The 17,767-nt window shown below is 40.4% G+C and overlaps 1 protein-coding gene across 5 annotated transcripts; it reads right to left on the reverse strand.

Annotated features, from left to right (window-relative positions):
* Nucleotides 1-1,295: 1,295 nt before the first annotated feature.
* On the reverse strand, nucleotides 1,296-17,461 carry LOC120304448. Of its 5 annotated transcripts, none has more exons than XR_005555724.1 (10): nucleotides 17,261-17,461; nucleotides 15,843-16,003; nucleotides 11,789-11,958; nucleotides 11,483-11,702; nucleotides 8,543-9,417; nucleotides 6,793-6,842; nucleotides 6,384-6,478; nucleotides 4,927-5,248; nucleotides 3,510-3,610; nucleotides 1,296-1,713 (listed from the first exon to the last, which is right to left on the reverse strand). XR_005555724.1 is itself a non-coding variant. In XM_039335021.1 (9 exons), the coding sequence occupies exons 1-9, from the start codon at nucleotides 17,277-17,279 to the stop codon at nucleotides 1,700-1,702; spliced, it is 1,926 nt and encodes a 641-aa protein (XP_039190955.1). In that variant the 5' UTR covers nucleotides 17,280-17,461; the 3' UTR covers nucleotides 1,296-1,699. The 5 variants fall into 5 exon arrangements, 1 of the variants encoding a protein (XP_039190955.1); XR_005555723.1 differs by having other exon boundaries at nucleotides 3,510-3,613; XR_005555726.1 differs by lacking the exon at nucleotides 15,843-16,003 and having other exon boundaries at nucleotides 3,510-3,613.
* Nucleotides 17,462-17,767: the final 306 nt, after the last annotated feature.

Raw genomic sequence — 17,767 nt, forward strand, 5'->3', positions numbered from 1 at the left:
CTAAAGATGGCCTCCTCAGGTTTCTGCTTGAGCAGGGAGACTGAGGCTGTTTCTGCCTTTGTTAAGATTTTTTTCTCTCCATTTCTCCTTCAGGGGAAATATTCTATCGTGCCTTTTTAAATATTCCCCCAAATATTTCATTCTTGGGGGGAGGGTGCTGACTTCCTACACTATGTCTTGGGGTTACAATAGCAACTGAAACCGCTGGAATTGTTCTCACTAAGCAATGCAGTCATGTGACATTGTGCTTTAGGACCCCTTCACTTACTGATGGCAATCCTGGTCCCAACTGACAATGTAACCAAGGGCTACCTATAATTAATTTCAAAATTCTGGAAAATTTCTCACAGTTACCTTTTGAACAATTCAGCAACAGGGGACTGAAAGCCCCATAACACCACTGCAACTGCCTCACTTTGTGGGTCAAATTCTCCTCCTGCGTCTGGTTCATTGGCATTTGTGGATCAATTTCTGGATTCTGCATGTCACGTTTCTACCAGTGAATTCTGATTATCATTTTGAACACCAGCAAAGAAGAAAAAAATGCATAACATCGTGGATTGGAAAGCCATTTAGGTACGGAGTCCAATTTCCTGCTTAGGGGAGGAATCCAAATTAAAGCATTTCCAGTTGTCTGCTTGAATAGATCCAGTGAAAAGAAGTTAATCACTTCTTGTAGTAACTGGGTTTGCTGCTAAACTTGTACTCAGAAAGTCATAGGGTTCTTTGGGACTCTGCTGAATGAAGATATATTATGTCCATTGCATTCCTGTAATCTACTAAATTAGATAACACATTGCTTATAATTTAAAAATGTTTATTATTGATCATTGGCATATTTATAACAACCAGTGCTCTTGATTACTTCAAAATTTGATTTGCTAGGCAACACATATTAAGACTTGGAGCAAATGGGCTGTGGACATCACCAAAACGGGATATTTTCTGATTCTCGTGCATGGTCGGACAAGAGCAGAGAGGTAAAACACATTAGAGGGCAGTTTTTGTTTACGATATTTCTGCCCTGCTTTCTACTTTTTAAAAGCCCTCAAGACAGCTTGCAAAGCAAATACAAGTATATTTCTAAAACATTGAGGTTAACAATATTTTTAGGCATTCTGTACAAATAGCATTTTTTAAAAGGCCCTTTTTTGCAACATCATCATTCTAGAGATTTCAACCATCTCTCCCCAGAGATTTCACACATTCTAGCATGAACCTTTGTGAAAAATGATCTCATGAGCAACTCTTTGATTTTTTTTTTAAAAAAAGAAGTTTATTCATGTTCGCCATATCATCCAGGATTAAAATAAACAGGAGCTGTAAAAAAAGTGCAATTGTTCTCACTTTCTTCTTGACTGATCTCTTTTTATGAGCTTCACCAAAGATGTAATAAAGGTTCTAGTTATAAAAACAGACACTAGACAGACACACATGCACATAAACATACAAAATCAATGCTCCTTTTTTTTTTAATCTGTCAGCGGACTGGACAGAGTAAGTCTCTTCCCTTCTCAAGTTTTTCTTCCAACCACTTAAAAGCAGCACAATTTCTTTGCAAAGATTTCCATATTCTTGTTCTAATCCAGTAAAATTTGCCATTTGGAAGAGGCATAACTTTTATCCAACCTCAGATTACAATCCTTTTAAGTTTTAGGACTTGGAGTAAGAAGAATGAGATCTTTATACAGTACAAGGTTCACTGTTGGAAGTCTTAAATAAAGAGAGAGAATTCAGGTTAGATCTTGTCCACTTTGCCTTCTTTCTAGACCCTGCCTTCTAAAAGATGCTTATATGCAGGCTGTATGTCTGCAGACACAATTGCAGGATAAATCTTGATACAATTATTAGGAATTTGGATTAGATATGAATTTTCTAGATCATGTTTTTCCCCACCATTAGGTGCTTAACTTTCTATTCCAGTCCAAATTGCTTGTCCCAGTGTTGTTTATTCCCCAAACCTTTTTACCTTCTCCTCAGTTATATTTTAGGTAGTTCTAATTTAGCAAAAAAAGAGTTTGTTTTATATTTTCTTCTTTTCTCTTTTTTCTGCATTTTTAACTTTAGTTTTTATTTTTCTTTACTTCTTTCTTTTCTTTATTCTAAATATTAGTTTTGTTTATTTTTATCTTTCTTTTTTAAAATCTTAATAAAGTTATTATTTTTTTTAAAAAAGAAATACGTTTCTGAATTTTGTGGTATTACACTTTCGGCAACTTGTAAACTGTGAATAGCACAGGAGGCAACACCACTGAGTGGGCTCAGATGATCTTGAAAGAAACACTACGCAGGACCAGCCTAGTTAGTAGTTAGATGGGAAATCACAGCTACTTTGGAAAAGTTCAAGAAGACTTTCAGAAAAAGTCTACAGCTAACTAGTGTTCCATTGTGGATCGCTGTCTGTCACTTCCTCTCCATCCTGGAATTGCACCCCATAAATTGGACTACAGCATCTCACATACATTTTAAAAAAGCAATCAAGCAGGAAAAAGTAGAAAAAATGAGCAACTTGTATCTCCTTGCCAGAAAAAACAGCTTTGCTAACTCGGGCAAATTTCATCTATCTGAAGACTGCTGCCAAATAGAATAAAGTATTAATAATAAAGCAATTGGCAGCCACGGAAGCAGCAAGGAAGCGAGGGTCAAAACATAAATTTCAAGGGAAACTCAGCCTCTTAAGTTTTTCTGTGCAATGACGCAAAGCAAGTGCAAAAGGGTGGAACTGGCATCATGAAACCATAGCAAACATTTTGTTTTTTTGGCACCATTGTGGCTAGGAACAGATGTCTTGGATAGGGGTGCATTTTGCTCAGCCCTAAACAAAATATTAAAAAGTGGAATCTCAAGTGAATAAATTTTCTTGGGAAAATTATATATGCCATCTTCTTTTTTGCTCCCGCATGTACACAGAAAAATAAAAGTTGTGCCATGTGGATGGCCATAAAGAAAACCATATATACTGTACAGTGCTTGGTTTATGCATGGTCTTCTCTTCCTGAACAATTTGGAGAAAAAATAACATTTCTTTCAGCTGAATTTATTTTCCTTTTAGCAAACTCCTGATTTCTTGTGTGCAAACAAGGAACTATGGCTAGTTGTTAAACACACAACCAGAATAATGCAAAGTTCAGGATTGATTTGCTCAGCACTCCACCAGAGTCTGCTTTAAAACACAATTTCTAGTTTACATGTAATAAAAAATTAGAAATCCAGAAAATAAAATGAATTCTATTGTATTACTCTATTTTGTCATATTAGAGGATGAAGCTATTCTATTTGATACATGGCAAGTGAATTTTGTTGAAAATGGACGGATGACTGCCAAGTCCTTGTGTTGGTTTGGGGAAGTAGCAGTTTTAGATTTCAAAAATACCATGTTGTTTTCTACAGATTTGTCTTCCAATAACTTAAACCACTGGGGCTTGTGGGTACTTTTCACCTGAGATCTAAGTCTAACCTTTACGTTCTGACCTTGGAAGGCCAGAAAAAATAATGAAAATAATGTCTACCTGTAGAGCATCCACCGTCATAGTCTTGATTTCTACATCTTACAACCACCGCAACAGGATTTAGGAAGAGGGCATAATCTCTGAGAGCCTCCTGTTCAAGTCTGCTGTGGATATCAGACATCAGACTTTGAGCTTTTACAGATAACCCTCGACTTATAACCACCAGAAGCTCTGTTGCTAAGTGAGGCAGTCATTCAGTGAGTCACATACAATTTTACAACCTTTTTTTGCCATGGTTGTTAAGCAAATCACAGTGTTTTTTAAGTGAATTATGTGATGGTTCAACAAATCTGGCTTCTCCCACTGACTTTGCTTGTTCAAACCTGGAAAGGTCGCAAATGATAATCACATAACCCTGGAATGCTACAATCCAGTGGTCCCCAATCTTTCTGGATCTGTGGACCAGTGGCAGTGGTGGTGGTGGGAGGGGAGGGGATGGTTTTGTGTGTGCCCGCTGCTTGCTCAAATGGAATTTCACATGCTCGCCCACCACTTATGTGGGCCAGTTCCCAACAAGCCACAGACCAGTACCGGCCTACGGACCAGGGGTTGGGGACCCCTGCTACAACCACTGTAAACATATGTTTAGGAGCCGTAGTGTCATACTGGTTAGAATGCAGTATTGCAGGCTAACTCTGCTCACTGCCAGGAGTTTGATCCTGACTGGCTCAAGATTGCCTTAGGCTTCCATCCTTCAGAGGTCAGTAAAATGAGAGTCCAGATTGTTGGGGAAAATATACTGACATTTGTAAACCACTCAGAGAGTGCTGGAGAGCACTATGAAGCGGTATATAAGTCTAAGTGTTATTGCTATTGCTAGCCAAGCACCCACATTATGATCACATGACCATAGGGACATTGTAATGGTTGTTAAATGAAAGGACCTATCATTATGTTTTTTCAGTGCCACTATAACTTTGAATGGTTATAAATGAATAGTCATAAATCAAGGACTACCTGTACTGCTAACTGGCTCAAAAGAACCAATTGTTTCAGAAAATATGCCCATCACAGAGTGCCCACACCCAGCATTTTAGAGAGGTTTTTTTTTTTTTTTTTTACAGAATAACCCATCCTCTTTGAAACCCTGGGTTTGATGGGAGCACCAAGTACTGCAGAGAGCTTTCTCTGGTTTTCTCAGATGGCTATCACAGTGACTTTGTCTATGATTGAGCATCCCAGATTTTGGCAGTCTTGGAAGAAAACCAGTCCCTTAGGTTTTCCTTGATACTTTTCTGGATAGTAGAGATTGGGGGACAAATTTTGGTTGGGGTAATTACATTGATGGGGGTTTACTCTGAGGTTGCAAAGGGTGGTAGCCACAATCCTAGGTTTCTCTATAGTTATTTTGGATGCAGGCGAAGTCTTTTTAGAACCCTCTCATTCTCCAAGCCTGGGACACTTCATTGTTCCACACCTGTATTCTGGGAAATGATGCTTGTTACACCAGGCTCCTTGGCCACAACTGGATGGCCTAATTTTTTGGCTTCAGCTGTTTCCAAAAAGTTCTCTCTAGCTGAAGAAGTCTGGAACTTAACAGCTTCTTTGCTCAGTGATTTTTGAGGCTGGGAGGATGGAAGAAAATCTTTCTTCACCATCACACAAGCAGCTTCATTGGAGACAAGCCCTACAGTGTTGTGGGTGCTGGCTCCTAAAGTCTTGCCGGTCTTCTCCTCTTGCAGCACAATACTTTTTCTTGATTTGGCAATCACCCCGGAGATTGTGACATGCTTGGACGTCTGTGAGAGATCAAACAGAAGAAGAAGAAAAAGGTTGATTTGCAAACAGGATGGTGAAGGCTTCAGTCTCAAAAATACTGAAATAATTAGGTGATAATGGCCCGATGCATTTCAACCAAATGTCTTCCCCTGGGAAATGTTTTCATTCACCTTACCTTCCTCCACCAGTTACTCTGTTGTAATGTTGTGTTTCAGATGGAATGCAGTGGATGCCCTCTAACATTTCAACCCTACTTAGTGAATCTGTGATACTCAGATGGAAATGGGTATCAGTGAAATTGGGAGGACTGCTGAAATTTGCTTTATGGATTTCCTTAAATACTTCTGCCCAGAGATGGTAAATATAGCATATGCTTATTATAACGTACACTAAATACAGGTAGTCCTTGGTCACAATTGAGCCCAAATTTTCTGTTGCTAAACAAAACAGTTTTTAAATGGGCTTTGCCCCTTTTTACGACCTTTCTTGACACTGTTGTTAAGGGAATCACTGTAGTTGTTAAGTTAGTATCATGGCTGATAACTGAATATGTCTTCCCCATTGACTTTACTTGTCAGAAGCTCAGAAAAAGTGATTACAGGACCAGAGACACTATCATAAGTACGGTACATGCAAGTTGCCAAGGGTCCGAATTTTGATCACGTGACCATGGGAATGTTGCAATGGTTGTAAATGTGAAAAATAGTCCTAAATTCACTTTTTTCCCAGTGCTGTTGTAACTTTGAACAGTCACTAAATGAATGGTTGTAAGTCAAGGATTACCTGTATTGACTTCAAACATCTATCAGTTGAAGGCACCCAAATATATGAACCAGCTGGAATAATTCAAAGTGTATTGCTGTCACAGAGTTTTTCAACCTCAGCAGCTTTCAGATGGGTGGATTCCAGCTCCCAGCTTGCTGGCTGGGGAATTCTAGGTGTTGGAGTCCACCCATCTGAAAGGTGCCAAGGTTGCAAAATGCTGCGCTATTAGAATCCTGAACCTTCAAATGAATCCCCACCAACCTCCTCCATCCTTTGGATTACACTTTAGACCAGGGGTAGGCAATTCCATACTGGCTCAGGAATTCTGGGAGTTGAAGTCGACGAGTCATAAAAGAGCCAAGGTTGCCTACCCCTGCTTTAGACCATTACCTTGGTACCGTCCTTGCTTGATTTCTTCAGTCTCTCCAATGAAGTGGACAGGATGCTATAGAGGGTTACAAATTTAATGCTGCTTTTTTCTTTAGCTGCAAAGCAAACGAAAGAAAGGTCAGTGGTGAGGTCCCCAGCTGAAATGGCACAAGCTAAGGGACGGCCTATCTGTGTCATTTTCTCTTAGTTTTTCATTTTTACTAACTGGTCATATTAGCCTCGATTCCCTTACATTGATCAATTGCATGCAGATGTTAACAGACTGCTTTGCTGAATGTGGAGAAGGGCAAATTTGGACCCATAGTCAGTATTGCGCCTTAGTTCAATGACTTTGTTTATTTCAGAAAGGGATGCTCTGTGGGTATCATGGGTACTGCTATTGGTAATTTTAATTGAGATTTCTTCCTACCTGTGTTTATTGCTGTTTTCACTTTGTTCTTGGCCAAAGGTACCTGCCTTCTGATAAGACAGAGGTTAAATCAGACAAATTTAAGGAACTCTAAATAATCCTGATCATATGCTGATTACACCTCTAGATCTCAATTCTTATTAGTTTTGTCCTGCATAATATTCTTAAGCTAAGCAAGCCAATTATAAAAGTCAATATACATCCATCAAAAGCCCTCAAAATGTGAATTTTTCATCAGGCCTGGGAATCCCCTGGCAGCAGAGAGCTTGTGCATTGATTGCACCATGTATAACATCTTAATTAACCTTCTTGAAATCATGCTTTTATTTATGCTAATAATGTAGTTGTTTTAATTTGCTTTTATATTGTTTTAATAGTTGATTTTATTGTAGGCCACCCAGACTCACCTCATATGAGATGGATGACCTATAAAAGTGATAAGTAAATAAATATATCATTCATGAATGCTTAATTGGTCTCTGGAGCTAGAACCCTGGGGCAATATGTTTTTAAAATAAGTCTGTGGTAAAAAAAAAAAAAACATCATAATTTTTGTCAAATCTTATCCATGCTTGGTGGTTTAGAAAGGGTTTCATCTGTAGCCAGAATGTCATGCATTGTTTAGAGTTGGGGTCCTCAACTCCTCGGCTGTGGACCGGTACTGATCCGCCTCCTGTTAGAAACTGGGCCATGCAAGTTAGTGAGGCTTCATCTATGTACGTGTGGGATCTATATAAAGCGTTAACCACCATCACCACCACAGTCCATGGAAAAATTGTTTTCCACAGAACTGGGCCCTGGAGCCCCAAAGTTGGGGACCATTGATCTGGAGTGGTTAACTTAAAACTGCTCTTATTTTAGCTAAATGGACATTAAGAGCTGTGATGGTGCAGTGGTTAGAATTCAGTAATGGAGGCTACTTCCGCTGACTGCCAGCTGTTAGCAGTTCGGCAGTTCAGTTCTCACCGGCTTAAGGCTGACTCAGCCTTCCATCCTTCCGAGGTCAGTAAGATGAGGACCCAGATTGTTGGAGGCAATAAGCTGACTCTGTAAACTGCTTAGAGAGGGCTGCAAAGCACTGTGAAGCGGTATACGTCTAAGTGTTATCGCTATTTGGATGATAGAGACAATGATAAGCAAAGGCTGAAATAAACAGTTGGAAGGAACAAAAGCCTCTATAAACTGGTTTTTCCATTTTCAGACAACAGATTGGTACAGAAAAAAGTCAAAGGAAGCTAGCAGATGTAAGAGCTGCTTAGCAGAACCTTCAATATAGGTAGTCCTTGACTTAGGACCACAATTGGGATTGGAACTTCTGTTACTAAGTGATGTGATTGTTAAGTCATGATCATGCCTGATTTTGCAACCTCTTTTTTGCTACAACCTTTTAAAAATGAAACATGCAATTGTGAAGTGAAGGCATAAACTGCAACTTCATATTCCTAAAAGGGCCCATTACATTCTCTAACACAATCCCTGGGGGAAGAACCAGCTGTTCAGGGCCCTTGAACAAAGTCAGGATGGGGGCCATTTGACTCTATGGGTGGATGCTGTTGCAGAGGACAAACGTGATTTCAGAGTAGGGCCACTTTCTGGGTCACATAAAGTGGTGCCATTTAGCCAACAGGACTTGAAGCATTTCAACTCTGTTCAAACATTTAAGTCAAGCAGACACCACAGGAGATGGAAGGTCCCCTCAAACAATCAAGTCATGTGCCAAGACTGTACATCTCATTTTGAATCCACATACCTGCTCATTTCCTTTTTTCCTATGGTCTTATTTTGCTCTTTGTGAGTTTTATTTGCACTCAGTAATTGATTGGGAAGTTTGCTCAAATTTGGATCATCTGTTTCAGAGGGCCCCACAGCCACTGTTTTGCAGATGACTTGAGAAGTCTCCACTCCTACTGACATTGTGACTCTGTGAACTTGCTGCCCAGTGTCATTCTGAGAAGCGAGATGTCCCTTTTCCGGGGAAATGTTTGAAAAAGCCTGTGGCTTATTCCCCAGAATCATGCTTGGGTTCCCTGAATATTTACTAGTTTTACTGTTCTGGCTCTGATTTGCTAGATGATTAACTGGAATGCTTTCTTTCTCAGATTCTACTTTTGATTTCCTTTGGACAGCCTGAGATGGACCAGTTTCCACCAACGTAGAATTTGCTCTTGGTTCAACTCTGGATGCAGGTTGATTCTGTTTTGGCGACTGGCTCTGGGATGGAGGTCCAGGAGACCTTGATGGGCCAGGATTGCTCTCCCTTGCTCTAGTAGCAGGATGCTCATTCCTCATGGCCTGAGGGCTTTTTTGTAGCGGGGATGCCATTTTGGTCTTTTGTAACAAACATATTTCTTTTTTGCTTTTTTGAAGTGTGATTGGGATGGGATTAGATTCAGATGAGATTTTGGATGAAAGGCGCTTCTTTTTCTCAAAATTGGCCTCTCTGACTCTCTTCAGCCGATCTGCTGCTGAAATTAGCTCAGATGCCCTGGATGTGAAGCCCTCAGAAGTTCTTTTGGGAGAAAACCGCTCCTGTAACTTGGGCTGAATCTTTGGTGACTCCTTATCTACAGACAGCTTCTTCGCTTTAGGACTCGAATGCTGAATGTGCTCTCTAGAAGGGGGCCTCTGTAACGAAAGAAATATATAGTGTCATGGTACCATCCCAGAAACCTCAGGTCCCTTTACCTGCCATGCAAGTCCAATGAACCACACCAGATAGGGGGAAAGGAAAAGAAAACTCCTATTGCTTGCTTGGACTGGATCCCCTTTCACACAATTTTGAAAAGGATACATTGCCATGAACCAACCATGGGAGCATAAGGGAATTCCTGCAGACTGTATTCTGCTGGGCGTTACCAATTAATAGGCATTCCTCGACTTACGACCTACAATTGAGCCCAAAATTTATGTTGCTAAGTGAGACATTTGTTGAGTGAGTTTTGCCCCATTTTATGACCTTTCTTGCCACAGTTGTTAAGTGAATCGCTGCAGATGTTAAGTTAGTAACACGGTTGTTAAGTGAATCTGGTTTATCCATTGACTTTGCTTGTCAGAAGCTCAGAAAAAGTGATCACATGATCCCGGGACACTGCAACCATCATAAATGTGAGATAGTGGCCAACAGTCTGAATTTTGATCATGTGACCACAGGGATGCGGCAACAGTTGTGTGAAAAATTATCATGTCACTTTTTTCAGTGATATTGTAACTTTGAACGGTCACTAAATGAACTGTTGTAAGTCCAGGATTGCCTATCTAGGGGGCGGTGCTCATCTCTGTTTCAATCATGGAAGCCTATATCATTATAAATCAATCATTAAAAGCAACATCCTGCCTATATCTTCAGTAGTCATAGTAACACAGTTCAGCTAAAGCTCAGAAGGCAGGCTAAGAATTTTACCTTATCACAAACATTCCTCCTTACTCAAAACATTCCCAAGCAACTTGATACAGTACCAGGATCTCATCCATCACTTTAATATTAGTTCAGGCATTCTGAGCAGAAGGTAGATGGTCTTGCTAATCTCTGATTAACAAAGCAATTCAGCTCCCTACCAAGAGGTACAACAAGGCACTGTAGGTTTTTCTATTTGCTAAATAATAATAAATTAGAATATATTAAAACGGGCTGTCCCAACAATGATATATGGGGTAATGACAGTGATGGGATTCAAATATGTGAACAACCGGTTCTATGTGTGGATGCCACTTCTGGAAGCCCATTCTGGACCTGTGCAGCCAAAAATTAGCTACCAGTTCTGCCAAAGTGGTGCGAACTGGCTGAATCCCACTACTGGGTAATGAGAACCAAATCCACGACCATGAGAGCTTCTAAAGTTTTTTTTTTTTTTTACATTCCCACTTTTAATTGAACGAAGACAACTTATTTGAATTCATTCTAAGAAGAGAATTAGGAGGTTGGCCATGGCTGGTCCACCAAGGCTCAACTACTCTTTTCAACTAAACAGGAGACTCCAATGAATAGTCAAGGCCACAGAAAGAATAATTGCAACCAGCCTGCATTCCATAGAAGACCTGTATATTGCATGGGTCAAAAGGAGAATTGAGAAGATATCTGCAGATCCCTCACATCCTGGACACAAACTATTTCAACTCCTTCCCTTGGGACACTGCTATGGGGCATTGTATGCCAAGACAACTAGGCACAGGAACCCTCACTCTGCTGAACACCTAATACTCCCAGTTCTGTCTAATGTCTCTATATATTAGCCATATAGTGCACCTGTAGTATTATTATTTATTCTTGCTATCATTTCCTTCTTTCATAGGTATTATTATTTTTACTGTTGCTTTGCATGTACACTAAGTACTTCTGTACCCGAGGATACATTCCTTTTGTGTCTAATGACACTTAGCCAAATCAAGTATTCAATTCAATTCAAAATGGACTGTCATAGGGAAGACTCTAGATCAGGGGTAGGCAATCTTGGCTCTTTTATGACTCGTGGAGTTCAACTCCCAGAATTCCTGAGCCAGCATGGCTGGCTCAGGAATTCTGGGAGTTGAAGTTCATGAGTCATAAAAGAGCCAGGGTTGCCTACCCCTGATCTAGTTCCTTGGGTCAGTTCTTGACCCAGCACTTCTTATCCGGTACTTCTTACATTTTCCAATTTTATCTCACTTCGACCAGCTTAGCTTACAAAGAACTACGCTTCCATAAAGAGCAAACCTCAAGTTTCTTCCCAGGGAGATTTTCGGGAATCTTGCTCTTGCCAGTGGCCAGGCGTATCAGGTAAACCAGGCGCACCCAGCACTCAAAGAGGAAATCCGCCTTCTCTTCCCTGGCAGAGAGTTGCAGGTAATACTTGTCCCCTGTGGGCAGCTGCATTTTCAGCTGCCGTTTGCTCACGTCGTGAACAAAAATCTCCACCAGCTCCAGTGGGATCAACCTGTAGATAAGAAACAGCAACATGAGAACTCAAACTTTGCAAGGAGGCTTGGGAAGGAAGGGTGAGGAATGCTATGCCAGTCTTACCGAGTGATCTCTAATGCTCTAGACCTTGGCATTTTATTCGTTGTTTCTTGTTTTTCCCGGGCGATAATCATCAGATCAGGAAGGAGCAACTTGGGGCTGCTGGCTAAAATACCTATGGTGACTACATTGGGATGTTTGTGGATGTTAATGAATTGGCCTTCTTTGGTCACCTGTATGGAGAGAAAAGAAGAAGGTGTCCTGAGATGCCTTCAAATAATTTTAAAAGCTTGGCTTTTAGTGATCACACAGAACAGTATTTGTTTAATTTATCTGTTGCCCATCTCACCAAGGAGATATTCTGGGTGGCTTACAACAGTAAAAATGGAGAAATGAAAAGAAGAATAAACGTAAGATCCACAAGCACCCCAATGTAGTCATCATAGGTATTTTATCCTACAGTCCCCATATCAAAGTAAACAAACAATAAACAATGGAATCGATAAGCAATGAAAGTACTGTATGATAATGTGACATTAAAAATGGACAGGGGGAGGTGGAGTTTGCTATCAGTCTAGTCTTATTACTTAGGAACAAGTATCATTTTGTTACTAAATGAATACAGCTAGTCCTCAACATGCGTCCATCCATTTAGTGACTGTTCAAAGTTACAACAGTGCTGAAAAATGTGGCTTAAAATCAGTCCTTCCGTTTACAGTCATTACAGCTTGCAGTGACATGATCACCATTTGCGATCTTCCCAGCCGGCTTCCAAAAAGCAGGGTCAATTGAGAAAGTCATAAATTATAGTCACGTGATGTCTAGCTTAAAAATCACACCACTTAACAACAAGTTTTCTGCTCCCTATTGTGGTTCTAAGTCGAGGATTACCTGTAACTAAAACAAACATTTACAGCTGTACTCCCACCCAGCCAATCTCATTCCCTAGCAATAAAATGCTGTTTATGGGAAAGGAGGCATCATTCCAAGTGGTGATGTGAGACTTCTTTGCCCCTGGTCCTAACAGTGATCCACTTGCTGGATCCTTGAGCACCAGGACCAGGTATGGTTGCTGGTGAAATGGTCCGCCAGCCAGCACAATTCAAGTCATGGAGTAGGTTTATGAACATCTTTGAGAGCTACAGGCAGTGCTCAACTTAAATTCTTGTTTAGTGACTGTTTGAGGTTGCAATGGGTATTGAAAAAAGTGACCTATGACTAGATCTCATGCTTATGACTCTTACAGAATCTCCATAGTTACATGGCAATCAGCATGTATTCAAAATGGCTGCAGCGTTCCGGGTCATGTGATCAGACGTTCCCATGTGATCACCTTCCAACAAGCAAAGTCAAGGGCGGAAGCTGGATTCACTTCACAACTGTGGCAAACAAGGTTGTAAGGCCTTTTAAGTGTGACTCACTTAATGACTGCCTTGCTTAGTAACAGAAATCCTGGTCCCAATTGTTGTTGTAGGTTAAGGACTACTTGTAAAAGAATAATAACTTTATTGTCACTTTCAATGTACACAATCGGTATATGTTAAAATGAAATTTTGTTGCATTCAGCTCTCAAAGGGTCACAATCTCCGATATAAACTACATCAGGGGTCTTCAAACTTGGCCTTTTATGAAATAATAATAATAATAATAATAATAATAATAATAATAATAATAATAATAATAATAATACAATTGTCGATAAGAAAGACAAAAAAGTCTGGATAGTGGATGTGGCAGTGCCTGGAGAAGATAACAAAATACAAAGATCTACAAATAGAAAAAGAAAGACTGTGGCAAAAGCAAGCAAGGGTAGTACCAATAGTAATAGGCTCCTTGGGTGCAATCCCAAAACAACTGGAGCACCACTTGAACACCATTGGCATTGACAAATTCGCTATTAGTCAATTGCAAAAGGCGGCCTTACTAGGAACTGCTTCCATCCTGCGACGATATCTGTAATACCATCAAACATCCACATCTGCCTATCCCAGGTCCTTGGTAAGGACTCGATAGGTAGACAAAATGCCAAATCCAGTCTGAACATCTGGCTGACTGTGCAATGATCCTTAATAATAATAATAATAATAATAATAATAACAACAACAACAACATCTCCTTTACATGGATGATCTGAAGCTGTATGGAAAAACATCTGAAATAGAATCGCTGCTCAACACTGTCCGTATATATAGCCAAGATATTGTAATGGAGTTTGGCTTGGACAAATGTGCCACACTTACTATCAAACAAGAAAAATAGTGAAAACTGAAGGAATCAAGATGCCCCACGAAAATAACATTAAGAGTCTGGATGAGGAAGATTACTACAAATACTTGGGTATCCTTCAAGCTGACAACATCAAGCACACTGAAGTCAAAAAAAAGATTAGAGGTGAATACATCAAGAGAGTGAAGAAGATCTTAAAGTCCAAACTCAATAGAGGAAATACCATAAAGGCAATCAATACCTGGGCAATTCCAGTCATTAGGTACACAGCTGGAATAGTGGACTGGACTCAAGCAGAACTAAAAGCAATGAATAGGCAGACCAGAAAAATAATGACAATGAATCATGCCCTTCATCCACGCAGTGACATTGACAGACTTTATCTACCAAGGCAGATAGGTGGGCGTGGAATGCTACAAGTACATCAGATGGTTGAAGAAGAAAAAATGGCTTTGGAAGAATATCTGAAGAACAATGATGAAGATGCACTGAAATTAGTATATCAGGAAGGCTTACTAACTACTGGAGAGACCAAACTGGCCTACAAGAAAGACCAAATGAAGAACAGAATAGAGGCATGGGAAGACAAAGCACTACATGGCCAATACATTAAAAAAAATAGCTGGGAAAGCAGATAATAACAAGAACCTGGCAATGGCTAAGAGCAGGAAAATTGAAGAAAGAGACCGAGGGACTAATTCTGGCTGCACAAGACCAAGCCTTAAGGACAAATGCATATAAAGTCAAAATTGAGAAGACAGCAACAGACAGTAAGTGCCGCCTATGCAAAGAAGCTGAAGAAACAGTGGACCACCTGGTAAGCTGTTGCAAGAAGATTGCACAGACTGACTACAAGCAGCGGCATGACAAAGTAGCAACAATGGTGCATTGGAAGATCTGCAAAAAATATCATTTGCCTGTAAGCAAAAACTGGTGGGATCATAAAATAGAGAAAGTCATAGAAAATGATAAAATTAAACTGCTCTGGGACTTCAGAATTCAAACAGACAAGCACCTGCAACATAACACCCCAGACTTAACAATTGTCGATAAGAAAGACAAAAAAGTCTGGATAGTGGATGTGGCAGTGCCTGGAGACAGCAGAATAGACGAGAAAGAACTGGAGAAGATAACAAAATACAAAGACCTACAAATAGAAATAGAAAGACTGTGGCAAAAGCAAGCAAGGTAGTACCAATAGTAATAGGCTCCTTGGGTGCAATCCCAAAACAACTGGAGCACCACTTGAACACCATTGGCATTGACAAATTCGCTATTAGTCATTGCAAAAGGCAGCCTTACTAGGAACTGCTTCCATCCTGCGACGATATGTGTAATACCATCAAACATCCACATCTGCCTATCCCAGGTCCTTGGTAAGGACTCGATAGGTAGACGAAATGCCAAATCCAGTCTGAACATCTGGCTGACTGTGCGATGATCCTAATAATAATAATAATAAGTTGGAAGGGACCTTGGAGGTCATCAAGTCCAACCCCCTGCTCAGGCAGGTAACCCTATACCATTTCGGACAAATGGCTGTCCAGTTTCTTCTTAAAAACTTCCAGTGTTGGAGCATTTACCGCTTCTGGAGGCAGGTTGTTCCACTGGTTAATTGTTCTAACTGTCAGGAAGTTTCTCCTTAGTTCTAGGTTGTTAGTTCCTTAGTTCTAGCATGCCTGGCTGAGGAATTCTGGGAGTTGAAGTCCACAAATCATAAAAGGGCCAAGTTTGAAGACCCCTAAACTATATAAATATGACAAAAATAAATAAATAAATAAATACAGAATTATGCATATACCCACATATAAATAGGAATAGGAAACAGAGCAGCAGTTTCTCTCTATTGAAAATCCCTGCTCATTCCTAGACAACAAGAGCACCCAATCACCTGGAAAAAGTTGCTCTCGAAGGTTTGTGCACCTCTAAACACACTGTACTCTGGCAACTGCAACAATTTCTGCAATTTGCCAGGTGATGGTGACCAGCCCTGGAGAGCCTGATCATGTATATCTTCTGAAGGACTCCACTGGCTCTTTGTTGGTTCCCTTCCTGGAAGGCAGAAAAATAATAAGAGAACAGATGTGGAAAGTGTTACAAGAATCAAGATGTGCAAGCTCACAACATTTTTAATTAGATTGCAGGACTGGGCATGTCTTTAAAGGACCTATCCTACATCTTCAGTGAGGTGCTCCTTTGGTATTCATCCACAGTTGCTGTTTTTTCTCTTTGTCTCAAACTACAGCCACTTGAGGCAGGGACTGTACTTTGTTCTTGAACAATGCAAGACAATGAACCATGACATATATTTCCATGTTCTAATATTATATGGAAATGACCTTGGGAGACAGGAAGAAGAGCCGCAGCCTAGACAACTGTAATGCACAAGATATCTCAGCCCACAGATAAGGGAAGGTAAGGTAAGGTGAGGTGAAGTGGGATGACGTGAGATAGGATAGGATAGGATAGGATAGGATAGGATGATAATAAGATGATAAGATGAGCTGAGCTGAGACAAGGCGAGGCGAGGGGAGGCAAAATGAGATGAGATGAGATAAGATAAGATATTGTCGCTTTTTTCTGTGAACACACTGGCATACATTAAAAAATGAAATTTTGATTTGGAAGGAAAAAAAAAGTGTGAGAAGCACCTCAGAAGGGACCGTCTTTAGTGCTTTCAGACTTGAAAGATGCTGTTACATAATACTACAACACAGGTAGTGCTAGTATTCAGGGTTTGTGCTTCTTGCCTGGATTAGCTTGCAGGGCTGACTCACGTCTCGTTGCTTCTCTCTGACACAGAAGTCAATTTAATGGGATGAAAAACAATCTTCCAGTCTCCAAACTCAGCTATAGCTGAGACCAGCCTCACAATAACTCCAGACCCTCTAAGACAGTGACCCTCATAGGTTCCCCACACATTTTAAATTATGTTTAAGATTTAAATAAAACTAAAACACCCCAAGTTTCACCAGATCTTTGTGTAATCATATGTCATCTTCTGAAGGGTCAGGAAAAATTGCACCAGATCTTTTGAGGTTGGGGGTATTTAATGAAATCAAATTACATTTAATTTAAATTTCAAATGAAAGGTTCTTTAGAGGGCCACCTCCAAAATATGAAAGGTAACCCTTGGAAGACTATTATCTGAAAAAGTGGCTGACGCTGGGGTTAGCTTCTGCCCACAAACAAAACGATTGTCACCCAAGTCTTTCCCTTTAACCCCATGAAACTCAAAAACATCCTCCTGTATCTGATCCTTCCTCACAACCCAGGGCAGAAGAACATAAGTATGTAAATTGTTCCCACCTGGAGGATATGAGAACATGGCTAAGACGGAGTGGGAGAAGTTATAATCCCTGCTTGATTATCATGACACTGGAGCAAAAGCATCCTCTAAGCCACAAAATTCTGGCTCATCATTCTGGGTGGGGCTGGACCCCCCCATGAGTTTCGGGGCTCCCTGTTTCTGTACCCTCTTCTCTCCAATTTCCACCTTTCCTGGCTGAAAGGCATCTCTCTCCTACTGGAAAATCTGTCTGCCAATTATTTCTGCATTGTGACATCAACCAAGAAAGCTGAGAGGGGGGGGGGGCTGTTGGATTGTTGGAGAGTAGAGAAAATCAGCAAAGGGTCAAAACGGGGAAGCAAGAAGATGGGGGCTGGATGAATGCCACCCTCCAGCTAGGAGGAATATTTTTTGATGCCACAACTCAAATATTCTTAGATGGTGGAGCTCACAATCTGGAAATTCTAAGCATTTAGTCTCAGGTCTAAGAGGATAGCAATATTCCAAGCAAAGGTAAGTCTACCTGT

Source organism: Crotalus tigris, unplaced genomic scaffold, assembly GCF_016545835.1.
Source record: "Crotalus tigris isolate CLP2741 ecotype Arizona unplaced genomic scaffold, ASM1654583v1 scf7180000017639.5415321, whole genome shotgun sequence".
Lineage (NCBI taxonomy): Eukaryota > Metazoa > Chordata > Lepidosauria > Squamata > Viperidae > Crotalus > Crotalus tigris.

What these genes read in the sequence shown, in the direction of transcription:
- LOC120304448 (XM_039335021.1), bottom strand. An exon ending in AGAGCATTAGAGATCACTCG is followed by an intron (nt 11,703 to 11,788) that starts GTAAGACTGGCA and finishes TCTTATCTACAG; the next exon opens with GTTGATCCCACTGGAGCTGG. An exon ending in CAAGCAAGGACGGTACCAAG is followed by an intron (nt 5,249 to 6,383) that starts GTAATGGTCTAA and finishes GATCTCTCACAG; the next exon opens with ACGTCCAAGCATGTCACAAT.